The following is an 11,598-nucleotide window of genomic DNA, read 5'->3' on the forward strand; positions in this document are numbered from 1 at the left end:
TTTTCAAATTTCCTATCAGATGGTGTCCCTTGTTAAGGCTCAAATTTAAATTTAATCAATTGTTTAACTGATAACTATGTTCGGGAGATATTAAAATAGAGAATCGTCAACGAGAACACACACTTGTACAAAATATCTAAACTCTAGCCCATTAGAATGAGAATGAAAAAATGATTCTCAAATTCCCTTTTTATAAATATAAAACAAACAATGTTAAATAAAAGTATACAAAAGGATTTCAAACAAAAAAGAATCTTGGAAGATAATATTTCCTAATACTTATTTAATTATTAAAGAATTATTAAATATTCTTATAAACTTTTAATTTCGTATTAATATATAATTGATCAATTAGTTGAAAACTTTATACAAAGGATTATACTTTTACGCAGTTGAAAGGCAAGAAACAATTGCACTGTAAAAATTAAATGAGTAAATCAAACATTATTTATTTGTTCGTATGAATGATTCACTCGTGCGCGAGCGATAATCGTTGTAATTTTCTTTCTTTTCAGATATTCTGTAATTGAATTAAATTGATTTTGAAACAATACTATTCTGTCAATTGTTTTAAACTTTTGACTTCATGCATGTGCGACAATTAAAATTCTTACTTGTACCTTTTAAAATGATAGAAATATGATTGTTTTAGGTTAACTATGGCTAACTAAACTATGTTATTAGTTTTTCATATGTTTCTCAACAATATCTGTATGCATCCTTTAGTAAATATTTTTATAACATTCTGATAAGCATATAAGGGAAAATCTATGTCCTGCTTAAGCATCCGGATAGCGGAATAATAGCTGTCGCGATTGCATGGAGATGAGTACTAAAGGTGAGAAAATAAGGGCCATTACCGGTCACGATTCAAATCTTATTGTATGAGGTGTGTCATATTATACAAGTGGAGGTAGCTCGATCCCACATCATTACTACACTGCGGAATAAGTTAGTAGGCCTTCGCCTTCCATAGAAAATAGAGGGCCTGCTAACTTATCTGGCAACTTTTCTTCCGTGTACCGAAGTTTCCCCCTCTCCGTTGGGGTCTAAAATTTCGATAAGTATTTATGTTTAGTTCTCAAAGTGTTTCTTGGAGAATGCTTTAATATATATAGTATGCATAGAAATTTTACTAATATCAAATATATTTTGAATAAATAAAATGTTCGTGCTATTTGCACATTTATCCTACAGTTATTTCATAAAAATAAAAGATTAAGTACCATTTTTGAGTTGCATGTTCGTAGACTGCGGAGGGAATTCTTTGTGAATATCTATTTTAATTTATTTTAAGTTTTTAAATATCCTATGATCTATATTCAGAAGATAAAGAATTGTTTTCGAAAACGCTTGAAATATGTAAAAACTATATTAAAAATATTTAAATTTCCTATTTATATGCGAATGTTAAAAATATTAACCTACTTTCAGAATGCGGTGAATGTAATTTATAGATTTGATAAAAGAGAAATGAGAGAAATCATCACTCAAAAAGAAACAAATAAAATTAACTTCATTCCTATTTTGAAAGATGATTTATATATAATACAACGACTTTCGCATTTTAAGTGAAGATATAAAAGAAAGTAAAATTATTAAATGATGTCAAAATAAAATATTTGCTCATTGTTGGACTAAAACTTTTCAGTTTTTTTTAAAACCTATTATCAAATAGAACAGAAGTTTTTTTTTTTTTTTCGCAGCTGCAAGTAGATAGACTAAATAAGAAAAAAAGAATGAAGAAAGTGAATTATCCTCAAGGATAGAATTTAGTTAAACGTGTTTTTTTAGTTTTAAAAAAAATGCTGACCAACATCTGTATGAATGTTTGCTCCACTTTTGAAATATTATGCACACACAAAAAAGTTTGATCTCATGAGAAAATATTTGACCTCTAGTCTCACTGTATAAAAACAAAACCACCTAGAAACTATAGATTTTTTTTACAAGTGGATTTACTAATGTCTTTAATATATAAATATCAGACGGTTTTTATTATTTATACTGAAATCATCTTTTGGAAATTAATTTTTTAAGAATATGATAGTCAAAAGGTAATGATGAAATCGGTATCTTGTAAAGATATCGAAACTCTTTGTAGATAGATTTCGATTGTTACCCACATTAGTGCAGGAAATAAAATAATAAAGTAAATTGTTACCCACATTATTGGCGGAAACAAAATAATAAAGTAACTCTTTATATCTGCTAATTTAATACTTCTAGGCACTCTGTATACAACAGTAAAATGAGGACTTGAAATAAAATGAAAAGTATTTGTTTTTATATATTTAATTCTGTATGTCTCGTATTTAGATTGAAAGTTTTCTTTATTTTCTGACTATATGTCAAATCAATATAAATTTCGCATTCATTTTTGTTTGGAAGAATTTAGTTCTATTTTTTTTCCCACAACTATGAAATTCATGAATGCACCCCATTTCGGGATCGGGACCTCTAATGCACTGAAAACCTGAAATAAAGAAAACGAAAGCAATCTTCTTGGCATAGGGGTAGCGCGTCTTCACTGTGAGTTGGGCGTCTTGGGTTCGAATTGCGGTTCCGGCATGGTTGTTCTATCTGTGAGGTTTGTGAATGTGCCCTCATGTAAAAAGGGATTGTGCAAGCGAATGAGTGATGTGTGAATAGCAAAGTCGTACTCTTGGCCCTAGTTGGCGCTACTGAAAAAACGAGAGACGCTCCCCCACCGGTTTAAATCGCTGTCTTCGTAATAGCGAGCCATAAGAAACAACAACAAAACGAAAAGCAAGCATTTAAATTATTAATCGATACAGTTGTTTTTATGTTTGGTCAACAATATACAGAAGAAATCAATTAATTGTGCTTTGTATGTTTTTCCCAGTAAAGGAAGATTTTCAAAAACAAAAGTATTTTTTGTGACTTAAACTTTTTTACTGGCTTTTGAGTAATACTGATTTCAACTATTACATAGGTTTTTGTCGTTTAATGATTTTCCTATGCGTAAACGATATTAAAAATTTGATCTATTTTTAGCCAGTTTCAAATTATAATTTTTTTATTTGATAACTTTTGTAGGCTTTTTTATTTTTCAAAATTTCATAAAAATAAATTTTGTCAATTAAAAATAGTCATCTGATCAAAAGCTTTCTAACTTTTCATTTATTTTAAGCAATGATAAGGCTAACTACGGGAGATTTCTTTAAAAACCGATTACTGTACCAATTTCGCATACAACTGCCCTCAACTGATATTCTTATTTAATTACAAGAATTTTCGTTACAAAATATTTGTATAATACATTTGTACTTATAATATGATAAATAATAATATAATAGGGAATTATTTCTTTATTTCTCATTAAAAAATCTACATTTCATCTTATGGCCAGCAAAACTAGAGGTACTCTGACGAGCAGTTGTGGGGGACCAGCAATGTATGTAAGTTTCAGGCATCAGAATCAGAGGTAGCCACATTAAAATACTTTTATTTATTTCATATTTCAGAGCCAAATATGGTGAGACAGAGAATTGCAAATCAGGCTCCTGGTCTCATTTATTCTTGCTGCACACCTGACGGAAATACATCTTTTAGCGATCTGAGCAATTAAAATTCTTGTAAATATTCTTGTTTCACGACTCACAGAAATCTATCTTTTACCGATCTGAACAATTGAAATTCTTGTAAATATTGTATATATTATAACATTTATGCAAAATGAAAGTCCAAAAATTAATCCTAAATAGCTTGAACAAATCATCTTTCATACTTACCTACAGTATTATCATGTAAAATGACAATATCGTCCCATTTATCTAAAAGTCTGTTATCACTTCTAATATCTACTATAAAAGGGACAATATCGTGCATATCTTTGAGATAAGGGATCCCGAATCCTACATTCGGTGTTGGTCTAGGACAGCCTCTTTCTAAAATAATCATGGACATCGTAGTTGAAAAGTTGGTCTTCATTACTTCTAGATCATCTAAGTATGTAGAACACTTGACAACACTCACAATGCCTGATATCTCCTCAACTATAAAAAGAAATTGTAAAAAGGCATACTTATTAATAAACAGAAACATTTTAAGTATGGGGTGTTCATAAATTTCGTATTTAATTTAAAATAGGATTAATTTTATGAGCATTTAGGATTTATAAAAAGGATTGATGTCTTAATGTATCTATTTTTTTTTTAATTTCAAGAAGTTTGGTTTTTAGATTTTCAACTTAGAAATTACTTATTTTTCACAATCACAATTGATCCAAGATTTTATAAGAAAAGAAAGAAAATTATCTTCTTTGGTTGGCCAAGCTAATCTCTATCGCTGCTCTCTAAAGAAGATTTAGAATCCTGAATTGAAAAGGCGCATTATACAGAATTTCCAAATCCAAGTGGATAGAAAAATAAAAGAATCCAACCAAAGAATGAAATCTATTTTTTTTTCTAATGGAATAATGGATTAGTAAAGATCCTAAAATATTTTTTAAATTTAAAGCAAGCTTTAAAGAAAAAAAAATACTTAGATATACATCATAATTCTTAAGACTTATACATTTTTCTTACAATACATACTAACAAAGATGCTGCTATTTTAAATTATGCACAAACTTTATGTGTATGAACACTCTGCATAATAATTTATATAAAAAATAGAAAAGATATGTTTTTCGAACTCTTATTTATGAACTCTAATATTTTTTATGATAGTGCCGTCGTATCCTTTAGGATTATCATAAATTTGGATTCATTTTTAAGAACTTTACCTTCTCTTTAAAAGGAGTTGCTTTTCTGAAATATCTATCAACATGTAAATGATATTTTAACTTGATTTTTAACTTTAAAACCAACAAATGGAGTTCAAATACAATGCAAAATGTATTATATCCTTTTTATAATATTAACAAAGAAATGTGATAGTGTGATAATAACACATGCGGTCGCTTTTTACAAATATTTAACTAACCTCGTCATGAAGCTAGGCACGGATTTTAGCAGCAGCCTTCAAAGGTTAAGTTGCTGTCGGCTTTTTTTTAAAAATATATATTTAATCTCAAAGCTAATATAAAGCAAAGGAAAAATGTTTGTTAAAATGGATCACTGTAATTATGCAAATTTATTTACTTACTATATATAACTGGTAATAAATAAGTTTATTAATAAGTGACTATTACGACGCTTTCTGATATCAGATAAATTTGTTGTACGTAAGTTAAGCATTTTTAAATATTTATCTGGGCCACTCCCACTTACGGAATTCTTTGTAGCTCGTAAAAACTTCGAAAAATGCGAGTCCATTTGGTTTCATTTAAAAGTTAGAAAAAATTGTGTGAAAAAGTATAATCGATCATCAAAGAATTTTCAAGATATACAACCTTTAATTCAATAGGAGGAGTTACAGTGCTGATATTCCTGTTTAATTAGTTTCCAAAAATAAAATTTACATATAATTTATATATATATATTTCTTAATTTTATCTCTTTTCGACTTTCCACTTGCAGTTTTATTTTGCATTCGATTTGTATTTTGATTACCTTCAGTTTGTTTTAAACTATGTTTCATTCATTAGAACGCGAAACTGACAAGTGTTTTAGAATTCTATCTGCAGTTTGCTGTGTTATTCTATAACCGGCACAATTCGGCTACCTTAGGTTTTACACAACAAAATCCTAAAACTAATGTACTCCTTGACTTATAATAATGTGCTACCATTAGACAACTCTGTTTCTCCCATCTTAAAATCAAACTTTATTGAGAACAATTCATAGTGGAGTTTAAACATACATATTCGATATTCTCTCATTTGCTGTTTATACACTAATTATGTATACTTTTGTCATAATTTTTCTAATACAAAATTGACTTTGATGTACATTTGAATACCTTTTTGTGTGTAGAACATCAGTAATTGTCCTAAGTTAGAGTACTTCAGTTTGTCCGTGAATGAAAATTCAGCGCTACTTCCCAAGATGCCTTGCAGTGTTCCTGCCATACCGACAATTTTGCCCCACGTATCATCCGTTCCCGCTTGAGCAACAAACGGTTCTACAATAGGAGCTGGAAAGATAGAAAAGAAAAAACAGTATTACTTTCTAAATATCTTTGATTTGAGTGTATATCTTTCCCTTATATTTTAAAGAAGGGCTTTTTTTTTTAACCTGCAATCTAATAATTTACTTTTTTTCAAAGTGAAATCATTTCACAGTGAAACATTTCGGCATATCCGATTAACAGGTTAAGTGAACAGCTTAACACAATAAGAGCGAAAAACCACGAGATATTTTTTTGAATGAATTAATTTCATGTCTAGAACCTGATTAATTGATCAGGTGATTATTTTATAATTTTCCCCTAGTTATTGCTGTGCTGTATTTCAATGAATTCAGAAATGTGTGGCAACACGGAAAAAGGGATGCAGAAGCAGAAGTATACCAAGTTCCAATATAAATGCTTTAAAAGTAATAAAAAATTATTTTCAAATAAACTTTTGTTATTTATTATTACTAAAAAAGAGCTTTAACTTTACGGTTTATAAAAGTAAGGAAGCCTTTTTGTAAACCAAATGCACCATACCTATGAAAATAATTTAGTTCAATAAAAACGATGTATTTTTTGTAAAAAATAAACAGTAAATCAGATAGGGCATGAAGTGTTAAAATATTCTCTTCATGCTACATGGCTTCACACAAAAGTAAAATTTCTTCACTTCAGTAGCAGTTTTCAACCGTAGAATCATTGACAGTGAACTATAAATTCCATACTTTTATAGTAAATATATTTCAATTTATCCACGTTCTAAAAATAATTATTTTCTAATCACTGAAGCTTGAACATAACTTTAACTTCTGAGTTGCGCAGGTTTTGGTTCCCACACTCTTTAATTTACAAACAAATAAATTAAATGCTCTTGTTATTAAAATTCTGAGAAAATTCACTTCTGAAGTTCTATAAGCTCAAAGGATATTCTCACGGCATCTTCTCACGGCAAAGGATCTTCTTCCTGCATAATACATTCCTGTTCGGACTGCGTCTCTCGCTGTCATGGTTCTTGCTAATGAGTAAAAAATTTAACTCTATCCATAATATCATGAAGAATAAGAGATATTTTTAAAGAATCCATAACTACTTCTCCTTAAATCAAAGAATGTTATATATATTTATATATGTGTGCATGTATGTGTAAAACTTAGAGTGAAGAAGCAATAGTTGAGTTTTTTAACGCTTTTTATTTTTTATAATTTTATGGATATTATCCAATTTTCAACTTTTGTCAAGATTTCTTCATCCGAGCCATGGGAGAGAAAGCAAAAGAGTTGAAAGAGACAGTTTGGGAAAGAATTCTGATCTTATATAGATTTAAAAGGAATTTGAAGATCTTGTTATCCTTGTTAACAAATTGAAATTTGGAGCAGTAATTAATCTTGGCAAAAAAGGCAATACTATTTTTTTCTGAATAGCTTCTTATTAACAATTCCATTTATTAGTTTCGAAAGACCTTGGGATGTAATAAATCGTTAATCTTTTAGTTAATAAATCGGTAATTTCGCAGAATTAAATTAAATACGCTTTAAATTCAACATTTTTGTCAGCACGATTTCATCATCCTCATTGTTGCTGTTATATAAATGTAAGGTACCTTTAACTGTGTTAAGAATGTCAATATATATTTTAATTTATTCAATTTTTGAATAATAAAAGACCGTTTAACAAAATTATAGATGAAGATTTCTTACCAACGATAAATAGTTTTATAATGTCAATTTTATTCCAGGAGTTTTGAGAACAATTAAATTATCATAATTAATTAATTTAAGATTCAACTTGTTTTTCAAGCTAAATTTTTAGATACTATGATGAATTGCTTATGTGGAAATATCAGCTTCTAGTGACGCAAAGTTTTGAATTTGGACAGGGCTTGAAAAAAATCGGAGAAATAAAAGTAGATGTATAATAATATATGGCATATAGTATGATTGATATTATGATATAACATGTACTATGTTATTACACTTATTTGGTTTAGTATAGCTTTCAGCTTTAATGACGTGAAATACATATTGAAGTAATAAAATCATCATCTAAAAAAGAATCATGAAATAATAACAGTGAAGAATTATGCAGGAACAACTGAAACGAATCTATATGCCATCACAGACTGAAGAAGTGACAAATATTTTGTACATGTAATGAAAATAACACATTTTAAAACATGATATTTTCCACTTTGATGTCATTTTTTGTGCAAATGGTGCCAAAAGTTCTTTCATTATTTCTTATAAGTCTTTTTTCTCTTATTCATATTTTAACAGTTTACTAAGAGCATTAAAGAAATATTGTGAAGTAGTATTGTACACATTTACTAATACTTAACTTATTTTAACAATTCATTATACACAACAAAGAAAAATTGCTAACTTGTATTGCACACTTTTACTTATACTACAATTCATAAAAAATAATCAAATCTTGGGTACGCTTACTAAAAAGGAGAATGCATAGGAAAAGGAATGCTGATCATTTTAAAAGAAAATTTTTAATATTGTAGTTACTTAAGTGAAAAATTAAAATTAGTTTTCAACTACATAAATAATTAGAGTATTATTAGTTCTTATGACACATTTATATTTAATATATTTATTATATGACACATTTATTCAAATTTGAAAAATTATATGTCATATTTTAACTTTGCTTTTTTTTCTCATTAACTTTTGCTTTGAAAAGAAAAATATTTTCAATATGATATATAGGATAATTTGTTGAAGAACACACAAATCTTCTTTCATGGCTGATACGTTTATAAGTCGACTGTTATTTTATTTGATTCTAGCCGTCTTTGGTGACTTATTGGTATGCCTATGTTGGTCACACATTCCTACCTTCTAAAGTATGTATACGAAAAGTTTGCTAGCTCTAGGTCAAACGGTCTAATCTGTAGAGCTCCAAAACACACAAATAAACACATATTCATATTATTATAAGTAAAGATAGATTATACTATTCAAACAATTAATTTTAGTAATGTTATTTAATTAAATACTTCAGATGTTTCACTAAATTCGTATATTTTACTTAATTTAAAATTGGATATAATCCACAATGACGGGATGTAACTTTCGTTTATGTAGTTTAATATCCTAATCAATTCTCCTTTATCTCATGACATTTATGAAAACCATTCATTTTTCTTAGTCTTATTTTAACTTTTACGATATGATTTTTATTAATTCTGCTTGTTTAGCAAACTGTTGATAATTAGTAACTATAAACCTAGGTAGTTTTATGCAGATATAGCATGAAATCGAAATATATCTGAGCATTTAGGATACATCTGTTAATAAAGAATATCTAATCTGTGAGAAGAGGATGTATTTCGTAATTAGGAGGATTGCGTTTTCGCAATTAGTTGTCAATTAGCTATCAATGAAAGTTATATATTTTTCACAATATTTTTTAAAATTTATTTTGCACTTAATAACTGAGAAAAAGAAACCCACTGCTTGAAATTCTTTAACTCTACACAGTAGAATATATTCTGAATAGATTATATAACTCTACACATAGAATATATTCTGAATAGATTATATAACTCTACACATAGAATATATTCTGAATAGATAATATAACTCTACACATAGAATATATTCTGAATAGATTATATAACTCTACACATAGAATATATTCAGTAGAATAGACCTTCAATTATTCATACATAATTAATAAAATAATTTAATTATGAAATATTCAACCTAAAATATAAAGCTCTTAACAAGGAAATTATAATAAAATAATAGTGTTAATTATATAATGATGAAAATATAAATGAATTTTAATCGAAAATGAAAGATTAATACTAATTTAAAACTTATTTTATCTAAGTTCTTTATTTTTATTCATGTAAACTTACACAACTACGACCGAAAAATAAAGAAATTGCCAGTGTAGTGCTCAATTCATATCAAGGAGTTTTAATAATTAACAGCTGATAGCAGAGTGGTTATCAATAGGATATAAATGAAAGAAAATTTAAGTATTAACAATAAATTAGTAAATGAATGAAATGATTATATGGAAATTAAAGTTTGAAATAAATCAATTTAATCTATTTAGGAAAAAAATAATTGTTTAGGGAACAAAAACCATGTTTTAAAATAATACAAATTTGATATATCAACATATAGAAGATTCCACATTTGAGTTATTGACATTTAGCTAGGGATAAGTATAAGTAGCCCAAGAATATAAGCAAGCTGAGTTGACAATTACAATAAAAGAATATCATAAATAATGAAATACAATTTTTGATTTTTACTAAGTGTTTAATTTTTTCATTTAATTTGTTCAATAGTCTTTTTATAAAAAATATTTCATCATGCACTCCTTATTTTAAAACTAATAATTAGGTTGTAAACGAAATATAAAACTACATCCTTTTTTTAAAAAAAAATCAATCCTTCTAGGAGGCAGCTAATTCTGAGATATTTATTTATAAAAGAACATTCGTCTCTTTACTAAAAGACTTTTTTTAAATAAAGAAACAAATGATTGAAAACTTTATAGAATAACTTAGTAAGATAAAAAAAAAGAATTAGTTAAATTTAACATTCATGGCTATTTGTGAAAAAAACTATTATAGTTAATGTTTCATTTAGCATCTATTACGACATATAAAAAGTCTCTTTATGATTAAACCTCTTAAAATTATTTTAAATTACGGAAATACACTTTAAATGCTTGTATTTGACTTATCCATCACGTTTTAACTGTACTCAAAATAAAGTTGAAAATTCATCGAAATTAATACTAAAAAAATTTTATTTGTATCAATAATATAATTTTTTAAATATATTTGTTAATCGGTACTTGTTTTTATTTACTCCAAGTAAACAAAAATTATATAAAAAAATTATATTTAAAATTAAGAGACATTTAAAATTTTTTATTCGGCAAGACTTTTCAGGAATTCATACAACAGCAATACTTACCAATTTTGATACTTTCTGATGAAGACAAAATAAATCGTAAAAACGTAATTGAAAAAAATATTAAAAAATTCGAAACATTCATGACTTTTTTCCTGAAATATATTGTCCTAATCTGAAACTAAATAAATTAAATATTAATACCATTGTCATTTGATTTTAATGTTTTTGACCTCTTAAAAAAATTTGCCCAGATAAGTTGTCTCTTGAGAATTTGACCACAAAATTAGAGTCAGAAATGATCAAGTTTGTTGTAATTCGATCAACCGTCCATCCAGAAAGTCTCGTCAATTTGGCGACTTTATTGCCGTCTAAGAGCATTTTCTGCGAGCGATTGTGAAAGACATATATGCAACCGAAAATATTGATATCGAATAAGTAATTACAGAAAGCCTCGCGTGCCTTCAGGTGTTTTCTGTGACATAAAAATTTGATGATCACGAACGCAGCTCCGAGAAATGCAAAAAGTTGAGATTTAATGACAAAACTTTGAGCATTCATTCATTCAGCATTTAGGAGAATCAGCTCAGTTTTTTGGTTTTAGATCATTAATTGGCTATCTGGGAGGAAACCCCACCAGAAAAGAAAAAAAGAAAAAAAAACTTTGAATATTAAGTCAAATCGTTAATTA

General features: G+C 27.5%; 1 protein-coding gene across 1 annotated transcript in view; it reads right to left on the reverse strand.

Annotated features, from left to right (window-relative positions):
- The window catches only part of LOC129959854 (ionotropic receptor 93a-like), a 49,008-nt gene extending 37,793 nt beyond the window's left edge, over positions 1-11,215 (reverse strand). The window contains exons 1-3 of the mRNA XM_056072748.1: positions 10,971-11,215; positions 5,869-6,042; positions 3,756-4,019 (exon numbers count right to left, since the gene is read on the reverse strand). Of these exons, the coding sequence (XP_055928723.1) occupies positions 3,756-4,019; positions 5,869-6,042; positions 10,971-11,052 (520 nt within the window). The 5' untranslated portion in view covers positions 11,053-11,215. The remainder of the gene's footprint in view (positions 1-3,755; positions 4,020-5,868; positions 6,043-10,970) is intronic.
- Positions 11,216-11,598: the final 383 nt, after the last annotated feature.

This window comes from Argiope bruennichi, chromosome X2 (genome assembly GCF_947563725.1).
Source record: "Argiope bruennichi chromosome X2, qqArgBrue1.1, whole genome shotgun sequence".
NCBI lineage: Eukaryota > Metazoa > Arthropoda > Arachnida > Araneae > Araneidae > Argiope > Argiope bruennichi.